General features: G+C 39.0%; 1 protein-coding gene across 1 annotated transcript in view; it reads left to right on the top strand.

Moving 5' to 3' along the window:
* LOC133649128 (CCR4-NOT transcription complex subunit 6) overlaps positions 1-26,741 on the top strand; it is a 48,797-nt gene that overhangs the window by 7,369 nt on the left and 14,687 nt on the right. Inside the window, exons 3-9 of the mRNA XM_062045934.1 lie at positions 18,579-18,765; positions 20,468-20,553; positions 20,632-20,736; positions 22,689-22,757; positions 25,565-25,722; positions 25,841-25,995; positions 26,521-26,675. Coding sequence (XP_061901918.1) covers positions 18,579-18,765; positions 20,468-20,553; positions 20,632-20,736; positions 22,689-22,757; positions 25,565-25,722; positions 25,841-25,995; positions 26,521-26,675 — 915 coding nt within the window. The remainder of the gene's footprint in view (positions 1-18,578; positions 18,766-20,467; positions 20,554-20,631; positions 20,737-22,688; positions 22,758-25,564; positions 25,723-25,840; positions 25,996-26,520; positions 26,676-26,741) is intronic.

Raw genomic sequence — 26,741 nt, 5'->3', positions numbered from 1 at the left:
TCAAGAACTCAGCCAACACGCCTCGTCTGCATTATTTATAATTAGACAAACAACACATATACAGTGTGATTTTGTAACGTTTACAAGGAAAGAAAAACAAAAGTTCAAAAAGGGAGATGTGTTGTATATATATGTATGTGCTGCGGTAGCTTGAAGAACGTTGCGACAGCTGCCGTAAAGGAGGTGCGTTGCTAGCCTGGTTGCTATGTTTCCGGTTGGTCGTAAAAGTGTTCGTCATGTGTTTTACCCTGCTCAAATCTCTCAGTAAAGTTATTCGATGGATTATAGCTTTTGTTTTGAACTTTATTACACCTTGGAGCGCTTTTTCCCGTCCATTGTTTTCCTGCTTTCGCTATCTGCGCCTAATGACTGAGCTACGTGACGTCATTTCTTGTGATGTCCCACAGAGCATTTCTGGTCGGGACAGGATTCGAATAAAGAATCAACTCTTTTCCTTTACTATAGTGGTCTCGATAACGGGTACCGGTTCTCAAAAAGGGATTCGAGTCCGAGGACTCGGTTCTTTTCTTATCAAACAACCGGGAAAACCGGTTTCGAGTATCATCCCTACTGTCAACTGACTACGTCACGCTACTTCCGGTACAGGCAAGGCTTTTTTTTATCAGATACCAAAAGTTGCGATCTTTATCGTCGTTGTTCTCTACTAAATCCTTTCAGCAAAAATATGTCAATATCGCGAAATGATCAAGTATGACACATAGAATGGATCTGCTATCCCCGTTTAAATAAAAAAAATTCATTTCAGTAGGCCTTTAAACTGCTTCAAGTTGTTGCTCAGATTAAATAAAATGACAAAACTTTTCTTCTACATCCAAAAAGTGCAACATTAAACAGTTTGAAGTCAACTCAGCCTCAGATTAACTTTTCTTCCCCCCCAGCCTTTAACCCTGGTGACTTTCACGCAATTTTCATGTTTTTTGCCAGAAAAATCAGTTTATCCACATTGTCTGCAGAAAGAGCAGACCTGCTTGCAGTTAAAATGTCTCCAGCTGTGGAAAATACCCTTTCACTGGGCACGGAGGTAGCAGGTATGGCGAGGTAGTGCCTGGCTAACTTGGCAGTAAGAGGATATATGGGCTCATTGTTCTTCCACCATAGAAGTGGGTCAAAATCTAGTTTTTAATGCAATATGGTCTTAAGTCTGCTGCTATAAAAACACCAACGGCATTTGTCATTGCTTTAACCCTGCCTGACTCGCCGAGGAGAAGCTGCTTGTATGCGGTGTTTGCACGACGCTCGTTTTTATCTTCGTTGAAGCAATGTTATCCATTGTTGTATCGCACCGCGAAGCCGAAATGTTGCCAAACGGGAGATCTTTATGAGGCAGGATGGTCTTCCAGCTCTGGCTTTTTGCATTTTGTAGTAGCCCGGTCATTGCTAGCATGCCGTGTGTTGTGCCTCGGTGCGCATTGTTTACACAACGTGCGGTGCGCTACTTAATATGTCCGTGTGGAAACTCGTTTGGTGCACCTCAGTCCCGAACCGAACCCCCCGTACCGAAACGGTTCAATACAAATACACGTACCGTTACACCCTTACCATTATCTCATTGGCTAGCAGTGGTCGGAATAACTCAGTGGAGATTTGGGGCCGAGCACAGTGTGGTTAAGGCTGGGCTGTGTGAAATGGCCATTGTTTTTTTAATAATTTATTTTATAAATATCAGACATTCTTCACGGGAGGACCCGGAATGACAATTGATAGATGGAAAGTTCTTAATGAAAATTAATAGAAAGTCAGAAAGTAATCCATTCAGTCAAAAACATGGCACACGCACTCCACAAAACAAGACATAAGAAGAAATGTCAATTCATTAATGTGATTGCTCCTCCCCTATGCTGATGAATAATAAATGCCACCGGCCGGTGTCGCTGGTGGCGTTGGCCGTCAACTGGTAGAACCGGAACATCGGAGCAAACGCGCTCTTTGGCCGGTGAGGCTTGCTGGGGGACGGGGAGAGCGAGGAGCAAATGCTGGCCATCATGCCCACAACAGTCAGTTTTTTTGGTGATGCAGCTTGTTATGACAAGTGCACGTTGGTGTGAATCAACAGCCCTTTGAGACACTTGTGATTTAGGGCTATATAAATAAACATTGATTGATTGAAGGTTGCACATTTTTTTGTGCAACCCCAGTTTAGGGTTTTGCACTATTGGAGTGTGGGTAATTTTTTATTATTTCTGATTCAATGCTATTTTATTCATTATTATAGGGGCCCTATTGTTTGGATTTACCTGAGGTCATGTCCAGCTATTTAATATGCGTGGTGGTCCAGCAGCGTCTGTTCTCAATGGGTACGAGGCGCCATTAATGCCCTAAGCTTGCGTTGTTTTCGGCGGTACAAACCATTCAAATCGGGTGAAGGATAATGTTTGTTCAGACATCCTCGAGGGTTAATCAAGAAGGGCGGAAGAGTGCCAGATTTGTACGAAAGACAAGAAAAGTGGCACACACTCCAGTCCACGGGAGCTCAGTCGAAGAACGCACAAGTTTGCAGTGACCACTTTGTTAAAGGTTTAATATACTTTACTCATTTAGTATTTCCCATTGAAGTCGGGTCAATGATACTTTGTCAGGACAGGTACTTCTACGTCTCCCCTCTTGTTTATTTTGTACACACGTGTCAGAGTGCATATGACAACAGGACAACAATCAAATATGGTGATGATTCAGTAATTGTTAGTTTGTTAAATGGATGTGCAGTCATGGGTGTCAGCTTTTGGCTGTTAGTCGTGATTGTTTACATGGACAGGTCCTCTCAAGACGCAAAGTTAAATCATGAATTGCAACCTTGACCAAGCAAAAACAATGCATATTTACCCGGGAGAGTCTTGATACCAGTTGACCCGTCCTCGCTTTTCCAAGCTTTCATCTGTTTGGTCGCGTAGAATGACATCTGGAGCTTCAAATAGTTCGACATGTCTGGGAACTCCACCGACGAATCATTGTTGATATCACTTGACCACTCGGGATCTAATCAGAATCAGAAGTACTTCATTAATCCATGAGGGGAAATTAAGATGTTCAGCACAATCCCATTCAAGAGCAGACAAACAGAACATTCCATAGTTAGATTTTTTTGCTCGTATCTGCTTTTGGCAGAAAGATCTAAGCCCCTTGCATACTCAGAGTTTGCGCGCAGCAATTTTGGATGGTCATAGAGGACGTGTAAAAGATTGGATGTTTTGCTCTTACTTTAAATATCTTCTAGGGAAATAAAGTGAATCAAAATGGCATACATACATGCATGTACTGTAGGTTGCTAGTCATATATAATTTCTAAATTTACAGATCTAAACAAGATGGCTGTTTGGTATCATACACAGTACCTACTTGGCTTGCTGTATTATCCTTTTATATAACAGGGATGTTATTTATCCAGTTTTTTGTGGAATTCCCTTTTTTAGGCCGTAACGGTCATTCATGTGAATTGCGTAAATCCGAAAAGATTTTTTTATGTTGCTTATAGGCCTGGGATGATAATCAAGTCAACGACTGATCAAAATAGAGACTCCATAATTTTGCCGGCTATAATAAGGTGCGTGCGTGTGTGTTGTCCTCGTCTCTCGCCTCCAAACAGTCAGCATGAGCGTTTACTCTGCCCGGTTTTAGCACCTGGCCGTGTTTGTTCCATTGCGGGAATAAAATGAATGGAGTGAAACCTCTTGTCATCCACTGTCTTTCTCTATGGGAGAGGCGCGACTGCTATCATACGCATAGAAAGTGTCCAAGTCAGCATTGTGATTTAGTTCAAATTTGAATGACAATAAAAAGGAAGTCTAAGTTTAGTCAACTTTGGTCAACTCTACATTGTGATTTAGGGCTATATAAATAAACATTGATTGATTGATTGATTGTGTTTGTTTATAGCAGTCGAGGGAGGCAAAGCTTTGTGTCAAATCTTCTCATGTGGGTATGAATGTCGGCTTGTTATTAACATCTAGTAACTATACGTGCTATAGTTAATATCTTCTCATTAAGTTAATTTGCACTTATAAAACCTGTTACTATGTGTTTATTATGAGCCCTGCTGAGATATTTCAATTTGTCTCCTGTCATAGTTTTAGCAAGTAAATTGTCATTCCCTAGTATGCTAATAATTGCTAATTAGCCTCTTTTGATAGGCAAAATTTGGGAGAGTATTACATCTTTGCAGATGAAATAAATCATGTCTCAAATTTATTTACTGTACTTTGGTGACAGAAGCCAGGTAAATTGAAATAAGAGTGTATCATTACTTGGCGAATATGCATCCATTATATACAGTTAGTGGAATTTCACCTATTTGGGAAATATAAGGATGAACTCATCTTATCAAAGCTCATTTGCAGATAAAGCATCTTTGCTTGCAGGTAACCTTTCTTAGCAGCTTATATTAAATGGGTCATCTTGTGATTGTATTCTACATTTAAAACACCTACTTGGGGTCTGCATAATATGTAATGGTGGTTCTTTGGTCCAAACTTAGCATAGATTTTGTTTTACAGACCATCTTCAAGCCTCTTTCTGACTATTTGTACAGAACGCGCCGTTTTGTAAGCTTTCTTATTTACGTGCCAAAGCCCTCCTCCAGGCCAAGCCCCCTTCGACTACATCGCCACCCGTAGGCCATGTTGTAGTTTTTGAATTTCCGAGTTTACTGACAGGTATAAGTTAGAACTATACCCATCCATCCATTTTCTACCGCTTGTCCCTTTCGGGGTTGCGGGGGGCTTGAGTCTAGCCGAGATTCACTCTGGCAGGAGGCAGGGTACACCCTGGACAATTCGCCACCTCATCGCAGGGCCAACACAGATAGATGCAACTTTTTACAAGAAATGTCAACAGCAGAGAATAATACGAGCCACTCTGCCCCACAACAACAGAATAGAGAGAAATGAGTAACTTACTGACTACAAAGTAGGACTACAACTGAATAAAAATGGCAGATTCGGCAAAGCTATTCGGGTAAACATCTACCATCCATATATGCTCATGTTCTTCTATTCTGTGTTATACACTACCGTTCAAAAGTTTGGGGTCACATTGAAATGTCCTTATTTTCAATTAAGATAACTTTAAACTAGTCTTAACTTGAAAGAAATACACTCTATACATTGCTAATGTGGTAAATGACTATTCTAGCTGCAAATGTCTGGTTTTTGGTGCAATATCTACATAGGTGTATAGAGGCCCATTTCCAGCAACTATCACTCCAGTGTTCTAATGGTACAATGTGTTTGCTCATTGTCTCAGAAGGCTAATTGATGATTAGAAAACCCTTGTGCAATCATGTTCACACATCTGAAAACACTTTAGCTCGTTACAGAAGCTACAAAACTGACCTTCCTTTGAGCAGATTGAGTTTCTGGAGCATCACATTTGTGGGGTCAATTAAACGCTCAAAATGACCAGAAAAAGAGAACTTTCATCTGAAACTCGACAGTCTAATTTTGTTCTTAGAAATGAAGGCTATTCCACAAAATTGTTTGGGTGACCCCAAACTTTTGAACGGTAGTGTATGTGTTTTATGTTGCACGATTGCACCAAGTAAAATTCCTTGTTTGTGAACCCGTTCTCAAACAATGGCAATAAAAACTATTCTGATTCTGATAACTAAAGCAAATTACGTCTAAAGTCTCAAATTCCAAATGGCTTGTTTGGAAGAAGACAAGATTGTTTTATAAATATTGTATCTCTGCGACGCCTCCAGGGCTTGATTTAAACATTTTCGGGACTTCTGGGGATCCTAAATATACAAAAATAAGTACCAACTAGTAGGGCTGGGCGATATATCGAGTTTGTAAGACATATCAATATATTTTTAAACAAGATATGACTGAAGAAAATATAATATCGATATGATTGATTTCACGTTAAAATGACCAAACGCCGCTTATTTGTGTTCTGTGTTCTCCCCCACTCCTCACACCATCTCATGGGCTACTAAGTCCCTCCCCTTCCTCCTTCCAAGACGTGCTTGCACATATAAGAACATCCATGATTGGTTGGTTGTTTACTATGATGAGTCACGATCGGTTGGGATTAGGCCAATCAGAGGCAAGATCGGGCGGGTCATGGAACTAGGAAGGGAAATTACAACAGGCATCCCAAATGACGACGACAGAGTCGTAGGAGAGGAAGGCGATTTATATATTAAAAAACTAGTGGAAGATGACAGAGGGATTCTCTTCTTTAGATTTTTCTTTTAGAGATATAGACCACGTCCAGGAAACCCAACAACGCGTCTACTTGGCCACATTTGGACAAATGTATGCGTCTGGATAAAACATTCATTTGAGTTGTTTACCATGTAAGCCCAAATCCAAACTGTTCTCGAGTTGCCAAGAAATTTCGCACGAGAAATGCTGCCAAAAATGTTTTATTTGCACAGCTATGTTATTTATTTCACGTAGAAAGAATAGTTTTTTATTTTATTTATGTTATGTAATTCTGTGCTACTTACAGTTTTTTTTCTGTGCTGTTAATACCCATCTTCACTAACTGGGTTAATAAAAGTGCCACTGACTGCTTACAGGACAGTTGTTATTCACTTCAATTTCAGTGAATCTCGCTCAAAAATGAATATCTTTATATGTTACTTTCACCGGAAAATATATCGAGATATATATAGAATATTGAGTTTAAGTAAAAACATATCGAGATATAATTTTCGTCCATATCGCCCAGCCCTACCAACAGGTTAAAGTTGTTTTTTTGCGTAATAGGAACCCCTTTAATGTTAAACAAAATTAAAGTAGTTATAGTGGTCATTTGATTTCTGTTTGTTAATGTTTTAAATGAATATTTATTCATTCACAAGTACAAATCGGATTTATAGATGGGAAGGGGGCTTGTTGAATTAATCTTTGGGAAATTTAGGGCTTCTTAAAGACCTTTTTAACTGCAATTTTCAAAGGAGAAGAGGGTGTTCCTCCATGTTCCTCTATCACAATTTCCAGGTTTTTTTTGCATTTCTCCAATCCTAACGCTGATAGAAGCTTTGTTTTATGGTTGATTGATCAATGTTGTGTAGTATATAAATAATATATCAAATTGATAATGGATTAATTTTATTTTTAGATCATTCTGAGGACCATTTAAAAAAATGTGATTGGCATTTTCATTATTTGTGTCTACACTCTAGTATGCATGTTAGAATAATACACAAGCCTGTTGATAGGTGGCAGCAATGTTCAACTTAATGAGCGGGCTCCCTTGTTCCTCCCAGTAGAAGTAGTTAGTATACAGGAACACATGTGTACAGAGCTAACGGAGGAGGCGAGATGGACATGTTTGTGACAGCAATGAAAATAAACAGAGTGGGCAAGTAAAAAAATGACACCCGGAAGTATGACAAAACATACACAGCCTTTTGAGTGACCGTAACTACAGTAGGAAATGAGGAAAGACCACTGTGTGTTTTTCATGCCATTTTTAACTTTTGCAACATCCTATCTCTGTAAGATGGGTTTTTGTACTGTGCCTGCAATAAAAAGAAAGTGCAGATCCCAGCTTAACATTGAGAAAGATTTGGGAGTAGCAATAGGTTGTATTTATTTGATGTCACGTCTGGCTCGTTAATGCGAGGCTCGAAGTGGTGGGCCAGCGAGCGTCTGTCTTAGCGTTATGGGCGACATTTTGTCCAAGAAAAATGCCCTGTGTTTGCGTTACTTTTGGCTGTTGGAACCTTTTAAATCATGAAAAGGATAACGTTTTTTCCGAGTTCCTCGAGAGTTGATCAAGAAGGGTGAAAGAGTGCAAGATTTTATGAAAGAAGACGGAAAAAGTAGCATTCTTATGAGTTTGCAGGGAATACAGTCCGTATTTTTCGGACTGTAAATCGCAGTTTTTTTCATAGTTTGGCCGGGGGTGCGACTTATACTCAGGAGTGACTTATGTGTGAAATTATTAACACATTACTGTAAAATATATCAAATAATGTTATTTAGCTCATTCACGTAAGACTAGACGTATAAGATTTCATGGGATTTAGCGATTAGGAGTGACAGATTGTTTGGTAAACGTATAGCATGTTCTATATGTTATAGTTATTTGAATGACTCTTACCATAATATGTTACGTTAACATACCAGTTGGTTATTTATGCCTCATATAACGTACACTTATTCAGCCTGTTGTTCACTATTCTTTATTTATTTTAAATTGCCTTTCAAATGTCTATTTTTGGTGTTGGCTTTTATCAAATACATTTCCCCCAAAAAATGCGACTTATACTCCAGTGCAACTTATATATGTTTTTTTCCTTCTTTATTATGCATTTTCGGCCGGTGCGAGTTATACTCCGGAGCGACTTATACTCTGAAAAATACGGTACTTCGTTAAAGATTTGTTTGATATACTTTTAATGTTTCGTATTTCGCATTATCAATATTATCTTGGTATGATTTGTATTTCTTAAGACATATATCTTCGAGTGTTTCGTAAAGCACCGACTCGGCCAGTCTAAATAAAGAAAGCTAATGTGTGCAAAACCTAAAAGAGTTCAGCTTTTACCAAAGGCAGCAATCCTAAATAAAGCTTTAAGCACATGCACAATGTTGACATCTATAGATACAGTGCCCTCCAAAAGTATTGGAACAGTGAGTCCAATTTGTTTATTTTTGTTGTAGACTGAAAACATTTGGGTTTGACATCAAAAGATGAAAATGGGACAAGAGATCAACATTTCAGCTTTTATTTCCAGGTATTTACATCTGGATCTGATACACAACTTAGAAGATAGCACATTTTGTTTGAAACTACCCATTTTTCATCAGAGCAAAAGTATTGGAACATGTGACTGACAGGTGTGTTTTGTTGCCCAGATGTCTCCCAATTACATTGATTATTCAAACAATAAATAGCACTGAATGTCTGAGCTCAGTTTCAGATTGGGTAGGATAGGTTTTGCCTGTGCAGACTGCATTTAGAGGTAGAACCAACATGAAAACCAGAGAGCTGTCTATGGGTGAAAAAGAAGCAATTGTGAATCTGAGAGAAGATGGACAATCAATCAGAACCATTGTACAAACATTGGCCATAGCCAGTACAACCATTTGGAATGTCCTGAAGAAGAAAGAAACCACTTGTGTACTAAGCAACAGACGTCGAACAGGTAGACCAAGGAAAACATCAGCAGTTGATGACAGAAACATTGTGAGAGCTATAAAGAAAGACCCTAAAACAACCGTTAGTGACATCAGCAACAACCTCCGGAGGGCAGGAGTGAAGGTATCCCAATCTACTGTTCGCAGAAGACTTCATGAACAGAAGTACAGAGGCTACACCAGAAGATGCAAACCACTCATTAGCTAGAAGAATAGGAAGGCCAGGCTGGAATTTGCCAAAAGGTACAGAGATGAGCCTCAAAAATTCTAGGAAAAAGTTTTATGGACTGATGAGACAAAGATTAACTTCTTCCAAAGTGATGGAAAGGCGAAAGTTTGGAGAAAGAAAGGATCTGCCCATGATCCCAAACATACAAGCTCATCTGTGAAACACAGCGGAGGTAATGTCATGGCTTGGCCTCGCATGGCTTCTTCTGTGACGGGCCCTTTCATCTTCATTGATGATGTAACATGATTGCAGCAGCAAAATTAACTCAGAAGTCTACAGAAACATTTTGTCTGCTAATTTAAAGAAAGATGCAACCAAACTGATTGGGAGATCCTTCGTCATGCAGCAAGATAACGACCCAAAACACACTGCCAAAACAACAAAGGAGTTCATCGTGGGCAAGAAGTGGAAGGTTTTAGACTGGCCAAGTCAGTCTCCAGACTTAAACCCAATAGAGCATGCATTTTACCTGCTGAAGAGGAGACTGAAGGGAGTAACCCCCCAAAACAAACAACAACTGAAAGAGGCTGCGGTGAAAGCCTGGAAAAGCATCACAAAAGAAGAATGCAACAGTTTGGTGATGTCAATGGCTCACGGGCTTGATGCAGTTATTGAAAGCAAAGGATTTGCAACTAAATATTAAGTCTTATTTACTTTAATCTATTTTAAGTTTATATGTTCCAATACTTTTGCTCACCTAAAAATGTTGTGTTCCATTACAATTAATGCTATCTTCTAAGTTGTGTATCAGATCCAGATGTAAATACCTGGAAATAAAAGCTGAAATGTTGATCTCTTGTCTCATATTCATCTTTTGATGTTAAACCCAAATGTTTTTAGTCTACAACAAAAATAAAGGAATTGGCCTCACTGTTCCAATACTTTTGGAGGGCACTGTATATTTTTTATAAAGATGGGGGGGAAGCCACGCAGACTTGTAAAAGTTGCATACAACAAAAACATGGCAACAAACATTGCTGTAGACCAGACCTGGGCATTCTGCGGCCCTTTGTGCGTCCCTGTCCGGCCCGCGTGAGGCCAATTATAAATTACAAAATACATTTTAAAAAGTATCTATGTCGAGTGTGCAATACAACTGTGCTGCTTTTGTTTCGAAAATTGTTATTTGTATTACTTCCGTGTGGACGTATGCGTGTGCGTGATTGTGAGTGAATGTGAACAGCTGCAATCACAAATGACAAAATAAAGTTGAAAAAACATCTATGTCGTGCGCGCAATACAACTGTGCTGCTTTTATTTTGAAAAGTATTATTTATGGTCGTGTGTCCGTGTGTAACCTGCGAGTGAAGGTGCACATGCAGCGACAAGTGATGCACGGTTTACACCCGAGACGCTAAAAAAAGAAAAGTTGATGACGAATGGCGTGTTTTCAACAAGACATGGACTGCCAAGCAACGTTCCCTCTAAGGTGCGTGCCTGCGCAATTGCGCACTGCTCAAGCGTCCGCTGCGCACAGCAAATATATGCCGCGCACCAAATCAAATCACATCTGAATTCTAAACAAAATAAACACATTTATTCTGTGTAATTTTGCAATGCAACTCTGAGTGACAGTGACAACAAGCGGCCCTAACGGTGTTCGTCAACACCGTTCAATTGAACACCGTTCAATTATTGTAACGTCTATCGAGATGCTTCGAGGACAGGAATTATATCGATCACTTTATTGAGCAAAACTGTTTATATTTGGACATAACCACACCAAAAACATGAGTAAAACACTACTATCTGGAAAAACTAGTCATTTTCTGCCGTACAAACCAGGCCAAAACCAACTTGTCATCTGTCACCAACCACTGGTGCGTTTATGGCCACACAAAAAGTCAGACAACTCAAACACCACACAAAGTTACACTATGACTCCTCAGTCATACGTGTGCTTATTTTACTGTCATTTATTATTAATGTTAATTTATTTATATTAGTCATGGAATGCTGTTACACACACTATGTTGAAGTATTACTATTATTATTAATTATTATTATTATTATTTATCTTACGGTATATATCAAAAATAATATTGAGCAAAATTTAATTGAAATATTGTCGATGTGGCCCTCCAGCAGTGCTCGGGTTGCTAATGCGGCCCCCGGTAAAAATTAATTGCCCACCCCTGCTGTAGACGCAGAGTCAAATCATGAAATGCCATCTTACCCGATCAAAAACGATGCATGAATAAGCCGGAGAGTCTTAAACTCTTGATGCCATTTTCCTTGACCTAGACCTCCATGCTTTTCCAACTTTTCATTTGTTTTGTGGTGTTGAATGATGTCTGGAGCTCCAGATAGTTTGAGATCACTCGACAAATCTTATTTCGATAACCTATAGGGATAGATTATATTGCATAGTTTGCATTTTTTGCTCGTATCTGCTTTCAATTGTAAGATCTAGGCCCCTTGCGTACTTCGATAGTCCACACTCTGTTTGCTGCACAGTAGCCATGTTTGTTTGTAGGCCCACCACTTCATTCACTTACGTTGAAAAGTCATGTGTCCGAATACAACCTAATATCAAGTTTGAAGCCCACATTTGAAAGGATGGGAATTGCAAAAAGGGCTCACAGCAGCAACTAAATATGAGCAGAACCATCTCCTTAATTTGTTTCTCTGCACTTAGAATAATGAAACGTTGCATTGAAGTTGCATGAGTTCATATAAAAAAGACAATTGCTGTGAAACACGTTAGAAAGAATTGGTAAATGTTAATTGTTTCATATTTTTAAAAAAAGAGCATTAGTTGACAGTTTGGGTTCAAGGCTTTTTTATTGTTTGTTCAGGGGAAAAAATGCAAATATGCATGTTCATCTCTTCTAATAAGCTGCAGTATATGGATGGATGGATAAGCAATGTTGATTTGCATTTTGCACCAAACAAAAAGTTATTGCTCTTTTTCAAGAGGAATGCACTGATAAATCTGGCAAGTTTTTAAACCTTTTCAATTGTTGTTAGATTTTTTTCAAAATGCACAACTTAGTGAATCATTTGCACTTGTTTCTGTGTATTGAGAATCATACAGACTTAGAAGTCTTGTTTAAATGTTACAATATGAGTTAATAAACCTGGAAATTGGCTTTGTTGCATATGTTATCTGAGCTCATTTTATTCATCTACTTTTGTTAATAAGGTAGTTATATAAAGAATGTAACTCACGGTGCGTTGTACAGATGAATACACGCTAAGTTCTGAATAGTAATTAAATACAGGGCGGTGCGTGGCAAAATACCTGTCCACAGGAGGGTCAGACTCATGGCAGAAAATAAATGAGAAGCACTGATGATATAAGATAACTTTTCAACCCATGACCTGCTGCACACAAAAGCCTGAAAGTTTGACAAAACACATGACCCTCTTGTGTTGCTTGTGATATTATTTTTCTGACAAATAGACCAAATGGCAGCACTTTGAATAAATCTGTAAATTTGACCTGAAATTTCTCACACAAAGCGAAGCATTCTACAAAACATCCACTTAAGTGTGTTAAGCCAAACCTCCATGAATTTGTTACTATCATTTTGGGGAGTGACAAGCACATCTAGTCAAGCACCTTCCATTGGGGCTGGGAATCTGATGGTACTTAATGATGAGGGATGTTATGCTGCCAATTCCAATCATCCATGAGTGAGATCGGCCAATAGTCGATACCAATACAGATCACATGTATTAACTGTAACTTATTCCATTTATTTATGGCGAATGCTATTGACAGTGTAACAACATCAACACAATATTTGAAGTAGTTCATTATTCTCTTTCGTCACACAGTTTAAGCAAAACAAAGTAAATAGTACACAATAACTAAACCAAAAGCTTTTACTCATTTAAATGCTTAGTTTTTTGCCTTCAAAGTCCTCCTGTTCTGAGTTTGTAAACTTTAACAAAAATGTCAACACATTTGATACTCTTGTATCGATTATATACTGATACGAACTCTGGCCTTGACAGCACCAATTTATGGATCAATCAGCCCTGCTTAGGGATGGGCGATACCACACTTTTAGGATTCGATACCGATACTTTTTCTTGCATTTTCATCGATATCGATACCATTAATTTGTTATTGGCAATTTTTGTCAGTCAAAAATATTATTACTATTGTTATTATTTAAGGCAAATCACAAGACAAATACAGACCATTTATACCACATTTATTATTGTCAATATATAATAAAAGTAAAATTAAAATAAATAACATAAATATGAAAAATAAATTAAATATAAACAAAAATATACACATTTTCACTTTTCTTATTTCTCAAAAAAAAAAGTCTTGGTAGAAAAAGCTTTAAAAAACAATTATTCATAACAATGTTATGTTTCAAACCTCTTTGTGGAAGTAAACTTATAACACTTCTCTGAAGCAAAGTCAATAATTTCCTTATCACAATAAACTAGGATTTCCTTGTCCTGTAAACCTGCATACGAAAGACAGTTCCCTGAGAAAATGAACTTGGAAAAATGATCTACAAAAATGTCTGACACCATCACACCTTTAGTGTACTCGAGATATGTCGTCACACGTCACACTTTACTGAAGTCTCAGATTGCTGTTCAGGAAAAGTAACAACGCTGTCGGCTGGCTGTGTGTGTGTTGCACGTTGACGACGTTCATTCGCTGTCTCCTGTGACGTGACTGGGCCAGCTCTATACTCTGCCAGGTACAGGGGTGTCCCAGCACATAGTAAGTTAAGTAAGTCATCAAAACATCTGAAAGTGATGCTTGCACCCCCCACACGCCGTTTTTTGGTTTATATCCATACTTTTTTCAGAAAAGTGATGCCAAATGAGTAGCGTGTGAGTATCGATATATCGATACCACAGGATCGATACGCACATCCCTAGCCCTGTTCTTGCGTGTCGTGTACTGGCTGTGACAACACACCAACAGTTGTTGTTATATTATCCTCTCTCTACACTCTTAATCTACTGTACTTGTTAATTTTCTGTTACAATCTGCTTACTTTATGCTGTAAGGTAGGTCTATCCACTTCTTAAAGTTTACTAAGCTCTTATTTCTTGGTGTTGTTTTTGGCTATCTCAGTGGTTAGCTTAACTGTTAGCATTCCTGTTCTTGGCTTGCTCTTGGTGTGTACCGTGTTTTAGCCTCATCCTACAGTGAGAATGATACTTGATGATGTACTTAAGAAACTAGAAAATGCAGTTTATTTGCTGTAATGGAAGTGATTATTATACACAGCGGCTTCACACTGTGTATGGAGTCACTTAATTAGCTGCTGGTCAGCAAGGGGACCAAAAATAAAGTGTCAGTCAGTGTTTGTGATCAGCATTAAAAGACCTAAATCGGCAATTCTTTTTCACAAAAATCTGCCAGTACCAATGGTCACAGCATACATTTATATCCACCAGATATAAGTTTCTTTGTCTTCTTACCATGAATTGATTAACATGGACCCCGACTTAAACAAGTTGAAAAACTTATTCGGGTGTTACCATTTAGTGGTCAATTGTACGGAATATGTACTGTACTGTACAATCTACTAATAAAAGTTTCAATCCATCAAAATTCTGTGACTTGTGAGGGACAAAATAATGTGCCTTAAGGGATGCCGTCGTCTTGTTGTTTGAAAGCATCACAAGGCTAGCTAGTTATTGCGTGTGTGATTCAAGATGACTACAATATACCGCAATGTAATATACAATAACATAGAAATACAATACAATATTGAATATTTAAGTAATCAAGTATTCTCCTGGAAATTCCTTCGATTAATCAGACAAAACATGCTTTTGTTTGTTTATAGAGCAATTATAAATACACTAGAGAAAGTAAGCCGTTCCGTTTAATAATGAATGCCCTAAATGACATATTACAGTATGTTCAAGGCTGTGCAATTATGGACCTTAAACTTAGATCAGCTGACTAGATACAAGACACACATTGGGGTTTCGCCTAGATTGCCGCTATATATGTGGTGGCGGGGGGAGTGGGTAGGGGCGTGGTCAAAATGACATCATATGTAACATCATAATCAATTAAAAGTTTACTTATATAGCCCTTTATCACAAATGTCTCAAAGGGGTGCACAAGCCACAACGACATTCTCGGCTCAGATCCCACATCAGGGCAAGAAAAAACTCAACCCAATGGGAACAACCTGAAACCCTGGAAGGGACCGCAGATGTGGGACACCCCCCCCCCCCCCCCCCTTGGGGGACTGGTGCAATGGATGCTGAGTGCATACGGTTAATAATGTGAGAGTCCAGTCCATACTGGGGCCAGCAAGGGATCCTCTTGCATGTTGGTAGACAAGTCGGGGCGCCGAGACGTCACCAACTGATGCATAAGGAGTGGTCCACCCCGGGTCCCGACTTCATAATGTGAAAGACCAGTCCATTGGGAGGCCAGCAGGGGATAATCTTGAATGGAGACAAGTCAGAAGCGCAGAAACATCGCCAACTGATGCACAGAGGAGTGGTCCACCCCGTGGTCACCTGATAACCACTCCACGTAGGAGAGGGGGGCACAGCAGAAAAGGGAGACGGCAGATCAACTAGTCTAAAAAGGAGTCTATTTAAAGGCTAGAGTATACAAATGAGTTTTAAGATGGGATTTAAATGCTATCTGTAACTGTTACGGTAGGGCACCCAGGCATCATGTTTGAAGGGAACCAGGCACTGCTCATGATCAGGATATTACCATCCTTCCAGTGAAGCATGGTGGTGGCAGCATCGTGCTCTGGGGATGCTTTTCAGCAGTAGAAGTACAGAGACTTGTCACGATAATAGAGGGAAATATGAATGCATCAATGTACAGAGACATCCTGGGTGAAAACTAACGCTTCTCGTCCAACCTAAAAGAGCTTGAAGAGTAATGGGCAAAATTGCCCAAAGATCGGTGTGCCAAGCATCTTATTCACAACGACTTGAGGCTGTAATTGCTGCCAAACGTGCACCAACAAAGTATTGAGCAAATGCTGTAAAAACCTTTGTACATGCTTTTTTTTTTTTTTTTTTTTAGTAAATTTGCAATTTAACAAAGTTCCATCGTCATTATGGGATATTGACTGTAGAATTTTGAGGACAAACAAAGTCCATTTTAGAATAAGGCAGTAACTAGGGATGTCCGATAATGGCTTTTTGCCGATTTCCGATATTGTCCAACTCTTTAATTACCGATACCGATATCAACCGATACCAATATCAACCGATATATGCAGTCGTGGAATTAACACATTATTATGCCTAATTTGGACAACCAGGTATGGTGAAGATAAGGTACTTTTTAAAAAAATTACTAAAATAAGATAAATAAATTAAAAACATTTTCTTGAATAAAAAATAAAGTACAACAATATAAAAACAGTTACATAGAAACTAGTAATGAATGAAAATGAGTAAAATTAAGTGTTAAAGGTTAGTACTATTAGTGGAGCAGCAGCACGCACAATCATGTGTGCTTACGTACTGTATCCCTTGCAGACTGTATTGATATATATTGATATATAATGTAGGAAGCAGAATATTAATAACAGAAAGAAACAACCCTTTTGTGTGAATGAGTGTAAATGGGGGAGGGAGGTTTTGTGGGTTGGTGCACTAATTGTAAGTGTATCTTGTGGTTTTTATGTTGATTTAATAAAAAAAACAAACCGATACCGATAATAAAAAAAACGATACCGATAATTTCCGATATTACATTTTAACGCATATATCGGCCGATAATATCGGCAGGCCGATATTATCGGACATCTCTAGCAGTAACATAACAAAATGTGAAACAACTGAAGTTCTGTACATTCCTTCCGGATGCTCTGTATGTGCAGTGCTCTCAGTTCCTCTTAGAATTTCCGTCTTTCTAACAGGATGTAAATACAGGAGACCTCTGTTCTTCTAATTGTTGTTTGTTAGCATATCTCGTGCCGACTAATGCATATCCGGTGGCCATGGATGAAGTGCTTGCTGACCAGAGTCGGGACCCCGGGTGGACCGCTAGCCTGTGCATCGGTTGGGGACATCTCTGCGCTGCTGACCCGTCTCCGCTCGGGACGGTTTCCTGCTGGCCCCACTATAGACTGGACTCTCGCTGATGTGTTGGATCCACTGTGGACTGGACTTTCACAATATTATGTCAGACCCACTCGACATCCATTGCTTTCGGTCTCCCCTAGAGGGGGGGGGGTTACCCACATATGCGGTCCTCTCCAAGGTTTCTCATAGTCATTCACATCGACGTCCCACTGGGGTGAGTTTTTCCTTGCCCGTATGTGGGCTCTGTACCGAGGATGTCGTTGCTGCTTGTGCAGCCCTTTGAGACACTTGTGATTTAGGGCTATATAAATAAACATTGATTGATTGATATTTATTAGAGATGTCCGATAATGGCTTTTTTGCTGATACCCGATATTCCGATATTTTCCAACTTTTAATTACCGATTCCAATATCAACTGGTACCGATATATACAGTCGTGGAATTAACACATTATGCCTAATTTTGTTGTGATGCCCCGCTGGATGCATTAAACAATGTAACAAGGTTTTCCAAAATAAATCAACTCAAGTTATGGAAAAAAATGCCAACATGGCACTACCATATTTATTATTGAAGTCACAAAGTGCATTATTTTTTTTAACTTGCCTCAAAACAGCAGCTTTGAACTTGGGACATGCTCTCCCTGAGAAAGCATGAGGAGGTTGAGGTGGGCGGGGTAGGGGGTAGTTAGGGGTGTTTATTGTAGCGTCCCGGAAGAGTTAGTGCTGCAAGGGGTTCTGGGTATTTGTTCTGTTGTGTTACGGTGCGGATGTTCTCCCGAAATTTGTTTGTCATTCTTGTTTGGTGTGGGTTCACAGTGTGGCGCATATTTGTAACAGTGTTAAAGTTGTTTATACGGTCACCCTCAGTGTGACCTGTATGGCTGTTGACCAAGTATGAATTGCATTCACTTGTGTGTGTGAAAAGCCGTAGGTATTATGTGATTGGGCCGGCACGCAAAGGCAGTGCCTTTAAGGTTTATTGGCGCTCTGTACTTCTCCCTACGTCTTTGTACACAGCAGCGTTTTAAAAAGTCATACATTTTACTTCTTGAAACAGATATATCGATAATTTCCGAACCAATACCGATAATTTCTGATATTACATTTTAAAGCATTTATTGGCTGATAATATCAGCAGCTCAATATTATCGGACATCTGTAATATTTATACATGCATACTTACTGTACTTACACTGTAAAATAATCTCCTGTACCAATGTTGTTGCAGGTCGAGTAAGGAGTCTGAGCACAGCCCTATGGTCTCTCACCCACCTCACTGCCCTACACCTCAGTGACAACTCCCTGTCACGTATCCCGCCAGACATTGCCAAACTACAAAATTTGGTGTATCTGGATCTTTCATCCAACAAGATCAGGAGTCTGCCGACGGAGCTCGGTAACATGGTGTCTCTCAGGTGAGTCCGTTTTTTTTTTCTCTTTCGTCCATAAAGTTAATTTGATCTTTGCAGTGAATGATTTTTTATAGCCACCTCGGGAACAACTTTTGTTCATTTTTCCTTGGTACATTGGTCAAAAATTGTTTTTTTGTATTTTTATTTTCGATTGATAGTTAGCAGTCAATGGTTTGTGATCAAAAACAATTAACAGTGCCCAGTGGGGTGCACTGTAGTAGTCTCATTATTTGTTGTTAAAATCCAGACTGTTTAAAGGCCTACTGAAAGCCACTACTAGCGACCACGCAGTCTGATAGTTTATACATCAATGATGAAATCTTAACATTGCAACACATGCCAATACGGCCGGGTTAACTTATAAAGTGACATTTTAAAATTCCCGCCACACTTCCGGTTGAAAAACTCCTTTGAATATGATTTATGCGCGTGACGTCACAAAATCCACGGAAGTGGTTGGACCCCATCGGACCCGACACAAAAACCTCTTGTTTTCTTCGACAAAATTCCACAGTATTCTGGACATCTGTGTTGGTGAATCTTTTGCAATTTGTTTAATGAACAATGGAGGCTGCAAAGAAGAACGTTGTAGGTGGGATCGATCAGTGTATTAGCGGCTAAGTACAATACTTACAGCAACACAACAAGGACTACTTACTTAGCAGACGCCTAGCCGATGCTTGCCGCCAAACCCACGGATGAAGTCCTTCGTCGCGCCGTCGATCGCTGGAACGCAGGTGAACACGGCTGTTGATGAGAAGATGAGGGCTGGCTGGCGTAGGTGGAGCGCTAATGTTTTTATCATAGTTCTGTGAGGTCCGGTTGCTAAGTTGCTAAATTAGCCTTAGCGTCGTTAGCAACAGCATTGTTAAGCCTTACCAGGCTGAGAATTTTTAACTGTGTAGTTACATGTACATGGTTTATAGTATTGTTGATCTTCTGTCTATCCTTCCAGTCAGGGATTTATTTCTTTTGTTTCTATCTTCATTTGAGAACGATGCTATAACGTTAGCTCAGTAGCTAAGTGTGTCACCGATGTATTGTCGTGGAGATAAAAGTCACTTTAAATGTCCATTTTGCGTGCTCGACTCTCATTTTCAGGAGGATATAGTATCCGAGGTGGTTTAAAATACAAATCCGTGATCCACAATAGAAAAAGGAGAGAGTGTGGAATCCAATGAGCCAGCTTGTACCTAAGTTACGGTCAGAGCGAAAAAAGATTCGTCCATCACTGCCTCTCTAGTCCTTCACTGTAACGTTCCTCATCTACGAATCTTTCATCCTCGCTCAAATTAATGGGGTAATCGTCGCTTTGTCGCTCCGAATCTCTCTCGCTCCATTGTAAACAACGGGGAATTGTGAGGAATACTAGCTCCTGTGACGTCACGCAACTTCCGGTACAGGCAAGGCTTTTTTTTATCAGCGAGCAAAAGTTGCGAACTTTATTGTTTATTTTCTCTACTAAATCCTTTCAGCAAAAATATGGCAATATCGCGAAATGATCAAGTATGACACATAGAATGGATCTGCTATTCCCGTTTCAATAAAAAAAATTCATTTCAGTAGGCCTTTAACTCCACTAGACTTAATCATAGACATTCTCATGTCAAACGAGCAAATGATGTAAAGGAAACAAAATATACTTTTCCTCAAGAAGAAATGCTTCCTAAACATCACATCTAAACATTTCCTTTCCATTTTCCAGGGAACTGCTTTTAAATAACAACCAGTTGCGGGTACTGCCGTTTGAATTGGGAAAACTGTTTCAGTTACAAACACTGGGGTTGAAAGGTGAGTAGCCGATCCATTATTAGGCGTGAAAATGTCATTTTGTCTCTGGTGATAAACATTGCTATTTTTCAATACCAGGAAACCCACTTGCACAAGAAATTATGAGCCTCTACCAGGAACCTGATGGTACGCGGAGATTGCTCAACTACTTGTTAGACAATCTGGCGGGGGCTATCAAGCGCAGTAAGTTTCTCTTCCTGTATCTTTAGATGTAGATACAATCACCACCTCCAAATAGGTTTTTGTAAGCCACAGTCATGCTGCGGTTCTCTGAAGGAAACGCTCACTTTAAGTCTTTCGTTTTCGTCCAAATAACATCTTAAAGGGGCTGTTTGCAACATTTACACAGATGCCTAGAGGGGGCTAACTTTCCAATGTATTTTACACAGTATATCCCGCCCTCTTACGGCTTCTGGTACGTAATTACGCAATCGTGTACATACGTAACATGCACGCGCATTAGCTTTAGGTGTTGTTGGCTAATAATAGCAATTTGGATAGCTAATGTTTGCTGTCATTGAATGTATATTCTATCACAGGGGTCACCAACCTTTTTGAAAGCAAGAGCTACTTCTTGGGTACTGATTAATGCGAAGGGCTACCAGTTTGATACACACTTAAATAAATTGCCAGAAATAGCCAATATGCTCAATTTACCTTTAACTCTATGTTATTATTAATAATTAATGATATTTACACTTAATTGAACGGTTTAAAAGAGGAAAAAACACGAAAAAAATGACATTTAAATTTTAAAACATAGTTTATCTTCAATTTCGACTCTTTAAAATTCAAAATTCAACTGGAAAAAAAGAAGAGAAAAACTAGCTAATTCGAATCTTTTTGAAAAAATTAAAAAAATAATTTATGGAACATCATTAGTAATTTTTCCTGATCAAGATAATTTTAGAATTTTGATGACATGTTTTAAATAAGTTAAAATCCAATCTGCACTTTGTTAGAATATATAACAAATTGGACCAAGCTATATTTCTAACAAAGACAAATCATTATTTATTCTAGATTTTCCAGAACAAAAATTTTAAAATAAATTCAAAAGACTTTGAAATAAGATTTAAATTTGATTCTACAGATTTTCTAGATTTGCCAGAATAATTTTTTTGAATTTTAATCATAATAAGTTTGAAGAAATACTTCACAAATATTCTTCGTCGAAAAAACAGAAGCTAAAATGAAGAATTAAATTAAAATGTATTGATTATTCTTTACAATAAAAAAATGAATTTACTTGAACATTTATTTAAATTGTCAGGAAAGAAGAGGAAGGAATTTAAAAGGTAAAAAGGTATATGTGTTTAAAAATCCTAAAATCATTTTTAAGGTTGTATTTTTTCTCTAAAATTGTCTTTCTGAAAGTTATAAGTAGCAAAGTAAAACATTTTATGAATTTATTTAAACAAGTGAAGACCTAGTCTTTAAAATATTTTTTTGGATTTTCAAATTCTATTTGAGTTTTGTCTCTCTTAGAATTAAAAATGTTGGGCAAAGCGAGACCAGCTTGCTAGTAAATAAATAAAATTAAAAAAATAGAGGCAGCTCACTGGTAAGTGCTGCTATTTGAGCTATTTTTAGAACAGGCCAGCGGGCTACTCATCTGGTCCTTACGGGCTACCTGGTGCCCGCGGGCACCGCGTTGGTGACCCCTGTTCTATCATAACATTATGACTGCAAATTGTTTGTTGCTTCTCTTGGACTGTTTTTGTATGTGTGCACGCTCTTACTGTGTGTACTTGACGAGACTGGGTGAGTGACTCCCGTAAACAGCAATCATTTCATTCGGGCCAGTAAAACAAAATATAAACTTTGTAATTGCGAAAAATATCGACAATTGTCAGATGTGTTCTATTAAACAACCAATGGTAACATAAGCTAGCCGTTGGTGTTATATTTTTTGATTTTAAAAATGTTGCTGAGAGGAAGTTGCAAACAGCAATTTTAAAGGTTTGTGAGCAATGTTCATAGACGCATATTTGTTGCAATTGTGTAAATCTTGTCAGTCCTTGTTAATCTGATCAAAATTTCCCCTCCAACATTCTAGCTAATTATAACCCATTATGTCTAGCATCATATTTGCAGGAATTATATCACAAAAGTCATTTTTCCACTTTGTTTAGTACCAACAGAGCAGCCCCCGGCCCGGTCATGGATCTCTCTCCAGGAACCAGACCGAACCCGGCCATCAGGTGAGTCACCGGTACTCAAGGTTTCCGCGGGGCATTAAAAATCATTTAAAGTCATTAAATGGATTTTGCGATAATGAAGGCCTTAAAAAGCATTACATATTATCTCCAGGGGCATTAAAAAAAGTAATACAATATTAAATGATAAATGAAAATAAACTTAATGTTGCAGGCATCGATAAATTGCTACGTCTGTGTCTTTGTCTCTGGTTTTAAAACTGGGTATATTATATTGATCAACTAATTAAGATTTGGATGTTTATTTAGAGTGCTTAAGTGCAGTTCCCTTTTAATCATTTGGATTAAAAGTACAGTGCGTTGATTGACAGGCAGAACCCTTTAATTGGCTATTGTCTACGGCCGGTGCACAAAGTCAGAACACCGTCACTCAGAATGCTACATCCTGTGAACCTGCTCATGCTGTGGCGAAAGTGAGAAAAGGAATAAATGTCAGGAAACTGCGAAAGTGGCTGGCTAACCTTTCAAAACCTGGTTAAAGCCGCTTAGTAAAACCGTAGAGGCGTTCTGCAGCATGTGCAAAAAGACTTTCAAACTTTCCTCAATGGAAATCACACATGATATTAATTAATCAACAGTCGGCTGTTAAAGTGACCGGTGTTGGGGTGACCAACAAAGCCACTTTTGCTATCACCACCACAACTGTCAGCTGCTGCTACCACTACAGAAAAATAAATAAAAGTAAATTCTCAGAATAAACAGTCTTGCGAGCCAATTCTAATTCATGAGATAGTAAGAGTTTCAACTATTTAAGATAACAATTGTCAAATGCTTATGATTGTGTGTATACAGACAATTGTAAGCTTTTGACGATATACAGGACTGTCTCAGAAAACTTGAATATTGTGATAAAGTCCTTTATTTTCTGTAATGCAACTAAAAACATGAAAATGTCATACATTCTGTATTCATTACACATCAACTGAAATATTGCAAGCCTTTTATTATTTTAATATTGCTGATTATGGCATACCGCTTAAGAAAACTCAAAAATCCCATCTCAAAAAATTAGAATATTTCCTCAGACCAAGTAAAAAAAAAAGATTTATAACAGCAAAACAAAATCAAACATTTGAAAATGTCAATTAATGCACTCAGTACTTGGTTGGGAATCTTTTTGCACGGATTACTGCACCAATGCGGCGTGGCATGGAGGCAATCAGCCTGTGGCATTGCTGATGTGTTATGGATGCCCAGGATGCTTCAATAGCGGCCTTTAGCTCATTTGCATTATTGGGTCTGGTGTCTTACAGCTTCTTCTTCACAATACCCCACAAATTCTCTATGGGGTTCAGGTCAGGGGAGTTGGCAGGCCAATCGAGGACAGTAATGCCATGGTCAGTACACCAGTTACTGGTGGTTTTGGCACTGTGGGCAGGTGCCAGATCATGCTGGAAAATGACATCATCTCCATAGAGCTTTTCAACAGATGGAAGCATGTAGCCGTATTCCCATGGTCAAGCCACTCCTGAACTCAAGACAACGGAAGAAGCGTCTGACTTGGGCTATGGAAAAGGAGCACTGGACAGTTGCAGAGTGGTCCAGAGTCCTGTTTTCAGATGAAAGCAAGTTTTGTATTTCATTTGGAGGTCAAGGCGCTAAGAGTCTGGAGGAAGGCTGGAGAGGAGCAAAATCCAAGTTGCTTGAAATCCAGTGTGAAGTTTCCTCAGTCAGCAATGGTTTGGGGAGCCATGTCAGCTGCTGGTGTTGGTCCGCTGTGTTTCATCAAGTCCAGAGTCAATGAAGCTGTGTACCAAGAGATATTAGAGCACTACATGCTTCCATCTGTTGAAAAGCTCTATGGAGATGATGATTTCATTTTCCAGCATGATCTGGCACCTGCCCACAGTGCCAAAACCACCAGTAACTGGTGTACTGACCATGGCATTACTGTCCTCGATTGGCCTGCCAACTCCCCTGACCTGAACCCCATAGAGAATTTGTGGGGTATTGTGAAGAAGAAGCTGTAAGACACCAGACCCAATAATGCAAATGAGCTAAAGGCCGCTATTGAAGCATCCTGGGCATCCATAACACCTCAGCAATGCCACAGGCTGATTGCCTCCATGCCACGCCGCATTGATGCAGTCATCCGTGCAAAAGGATTCCCACCCAAGTACTGAGTGCATTAATTGACATTTTCAAATGTTTGATTTTGTTTTGCTGTTATAAATCTCTTTTTTTTTTACTTGGTCTGAGGAAATATTCTAATTTTTTTAAATGGGATTTTGGAGTTTTCTTAAGCTGTATGCCATAATCAGCAATATTAAAATAATAAAAGGCTTGCAATATTTCAGTTGATGTGTAATGAATCCAGAATGTATGACATTTTCATGTTTTTAGTTGCATTACAGAAAATAAAGGACTTCATCACAATATTCTAATTTTCTGAGACAGTCCTGTATAATAACAAAATGCGGTAGGACAGGGGCATTACATTTTTTGTTCAATGGCATTAAAAAGCATTCAATTAGATTTGCCTATATCTGTAGATTTGCCTATATCTGTAGAAACCCTGACGTAAATACACCCTGCACACTTGTTCTCTGAGGTTGACCATTAACTTACAAAGCTCAAGACCTGATGATGATTATAGACCGTCTCAGAGATGCTCATTTTGTGTCTGGCATCATAAAGGTCAACTAAAACCCAATTAATGCACTATGCTTTTTCCACATTTTTGTACTAAATTTTGAGATCTAATGCTTTCGCACTACAACTCTTTTGAGTCTTCCACAAATTTGACTTGCTAGTGTGCAGCATGTCTGATTTGTTTGCTTTCTGTCTTGCAGCACTGTTCTCCGTCATGTGCTACAACGTGCTGTGTGATAAGTACGCCACAAGGCAGCTGTACGGCTACTGTCCGTCTTGGGCTCTAAACTGGGAGTACAGGAAGAAGTCCATCATGCAGGAGATTCTTGGCTGCAATGCAGACATAATTAGTTTGCAGGTGAGACATGCATGTCGTCCCTGCTATATTTCTTATTTTTAGTCAGTGTTTTATTAAATGTTGGCCAATGTGTCTTCCTGTAATCCATCCTCATACATGGCTTCATTGTGAAACACAGGAAGTTGAGACAGAGCAGTACTACAATTTCTTCTTGCCGGAGCTGAAGGAGCAGGGTTATGACGGGTTTTTCAGTCCTAAATCACGAGCTAGGACCATGTCCGAATCGGACCGCAAACATGTGGACGGCTGTGCAATTTTCTACAAGACGGAAAAGTAGGTTGTCTGGCCGTATCGGTCTTCTAGAAAGAGTTCCAAACATTTTACTTACTGATGATGCTCAGCGAGACCAAGATTTTAACTTAACTGTAATAGCTATATAGGGTAAGAAAAAAAAAAGTCTTTTGAAATGCAACTAATATATTTGTCATGTTAGTGTGCTATGGACAAACATTTTGTTTAATGTGGAAATGCATTAAGTTAACATTCTTATTAACGCGGTTGTTGTGGGATTTGGTGTTATTAATAGATGTCACTGATTGGCAACCGTCAGCAGAGTGCGCTAAAATTGAACTATTAAATGGGAACACAAGAAATCAAAACAAGAAGTTAAAAACATGCACATGTACAACACATGTACATAAAAAGAAGGCAACACTGAGAAATAAGTCTATTTCACTATTTTGTGTTATATAGCACATGTGGTGGTTTCAGCTGCTGGGTGGATTTTCATGTAGCATGCTTGTGAATAAGTCAAACTGTTTTTATTCATGTACTAACTCCCCTCATTTCTATGTTCAGGTTCAGTGCGGTGCAGAAGCACACGGTGGAGTTCAACCAGCTGGCTATGGCTAACTCTGAGGGCTCAGAGGCCATGTTGAACCGAGTGATGACAAAGGACAACATCGGGGTAGCAGTATTGCTTGAAGTCCGCAAAGAGATGATGGAGGCCTCCTGTGAGTAGATGCTGGAACGCTAAGGCCTAATTGGACCTTTGTTTACTTTTTGGTACTTGTGCATCA

The sequence above is a fragment of the Entelurus aequoreus genome, linkage group LG04, assembly GCF_033978785.1.
Source record: "Entelurus aequoreus isolate RoL-2023_Sb linkage group LG04, RoL_Eaeq_v1.1, whole genome shotgun sequence".
NCBI lineage: Eukaryota > Metazoa > Chordata > Actinopteri > Syngnathiformes > Syngnathidae > Entelurus > Entelurus aequoreus.
Note: the sequence above shows the minus strand (reverse complement) of the source record. Positions and strands in the feature narration are given on the sequence as shown.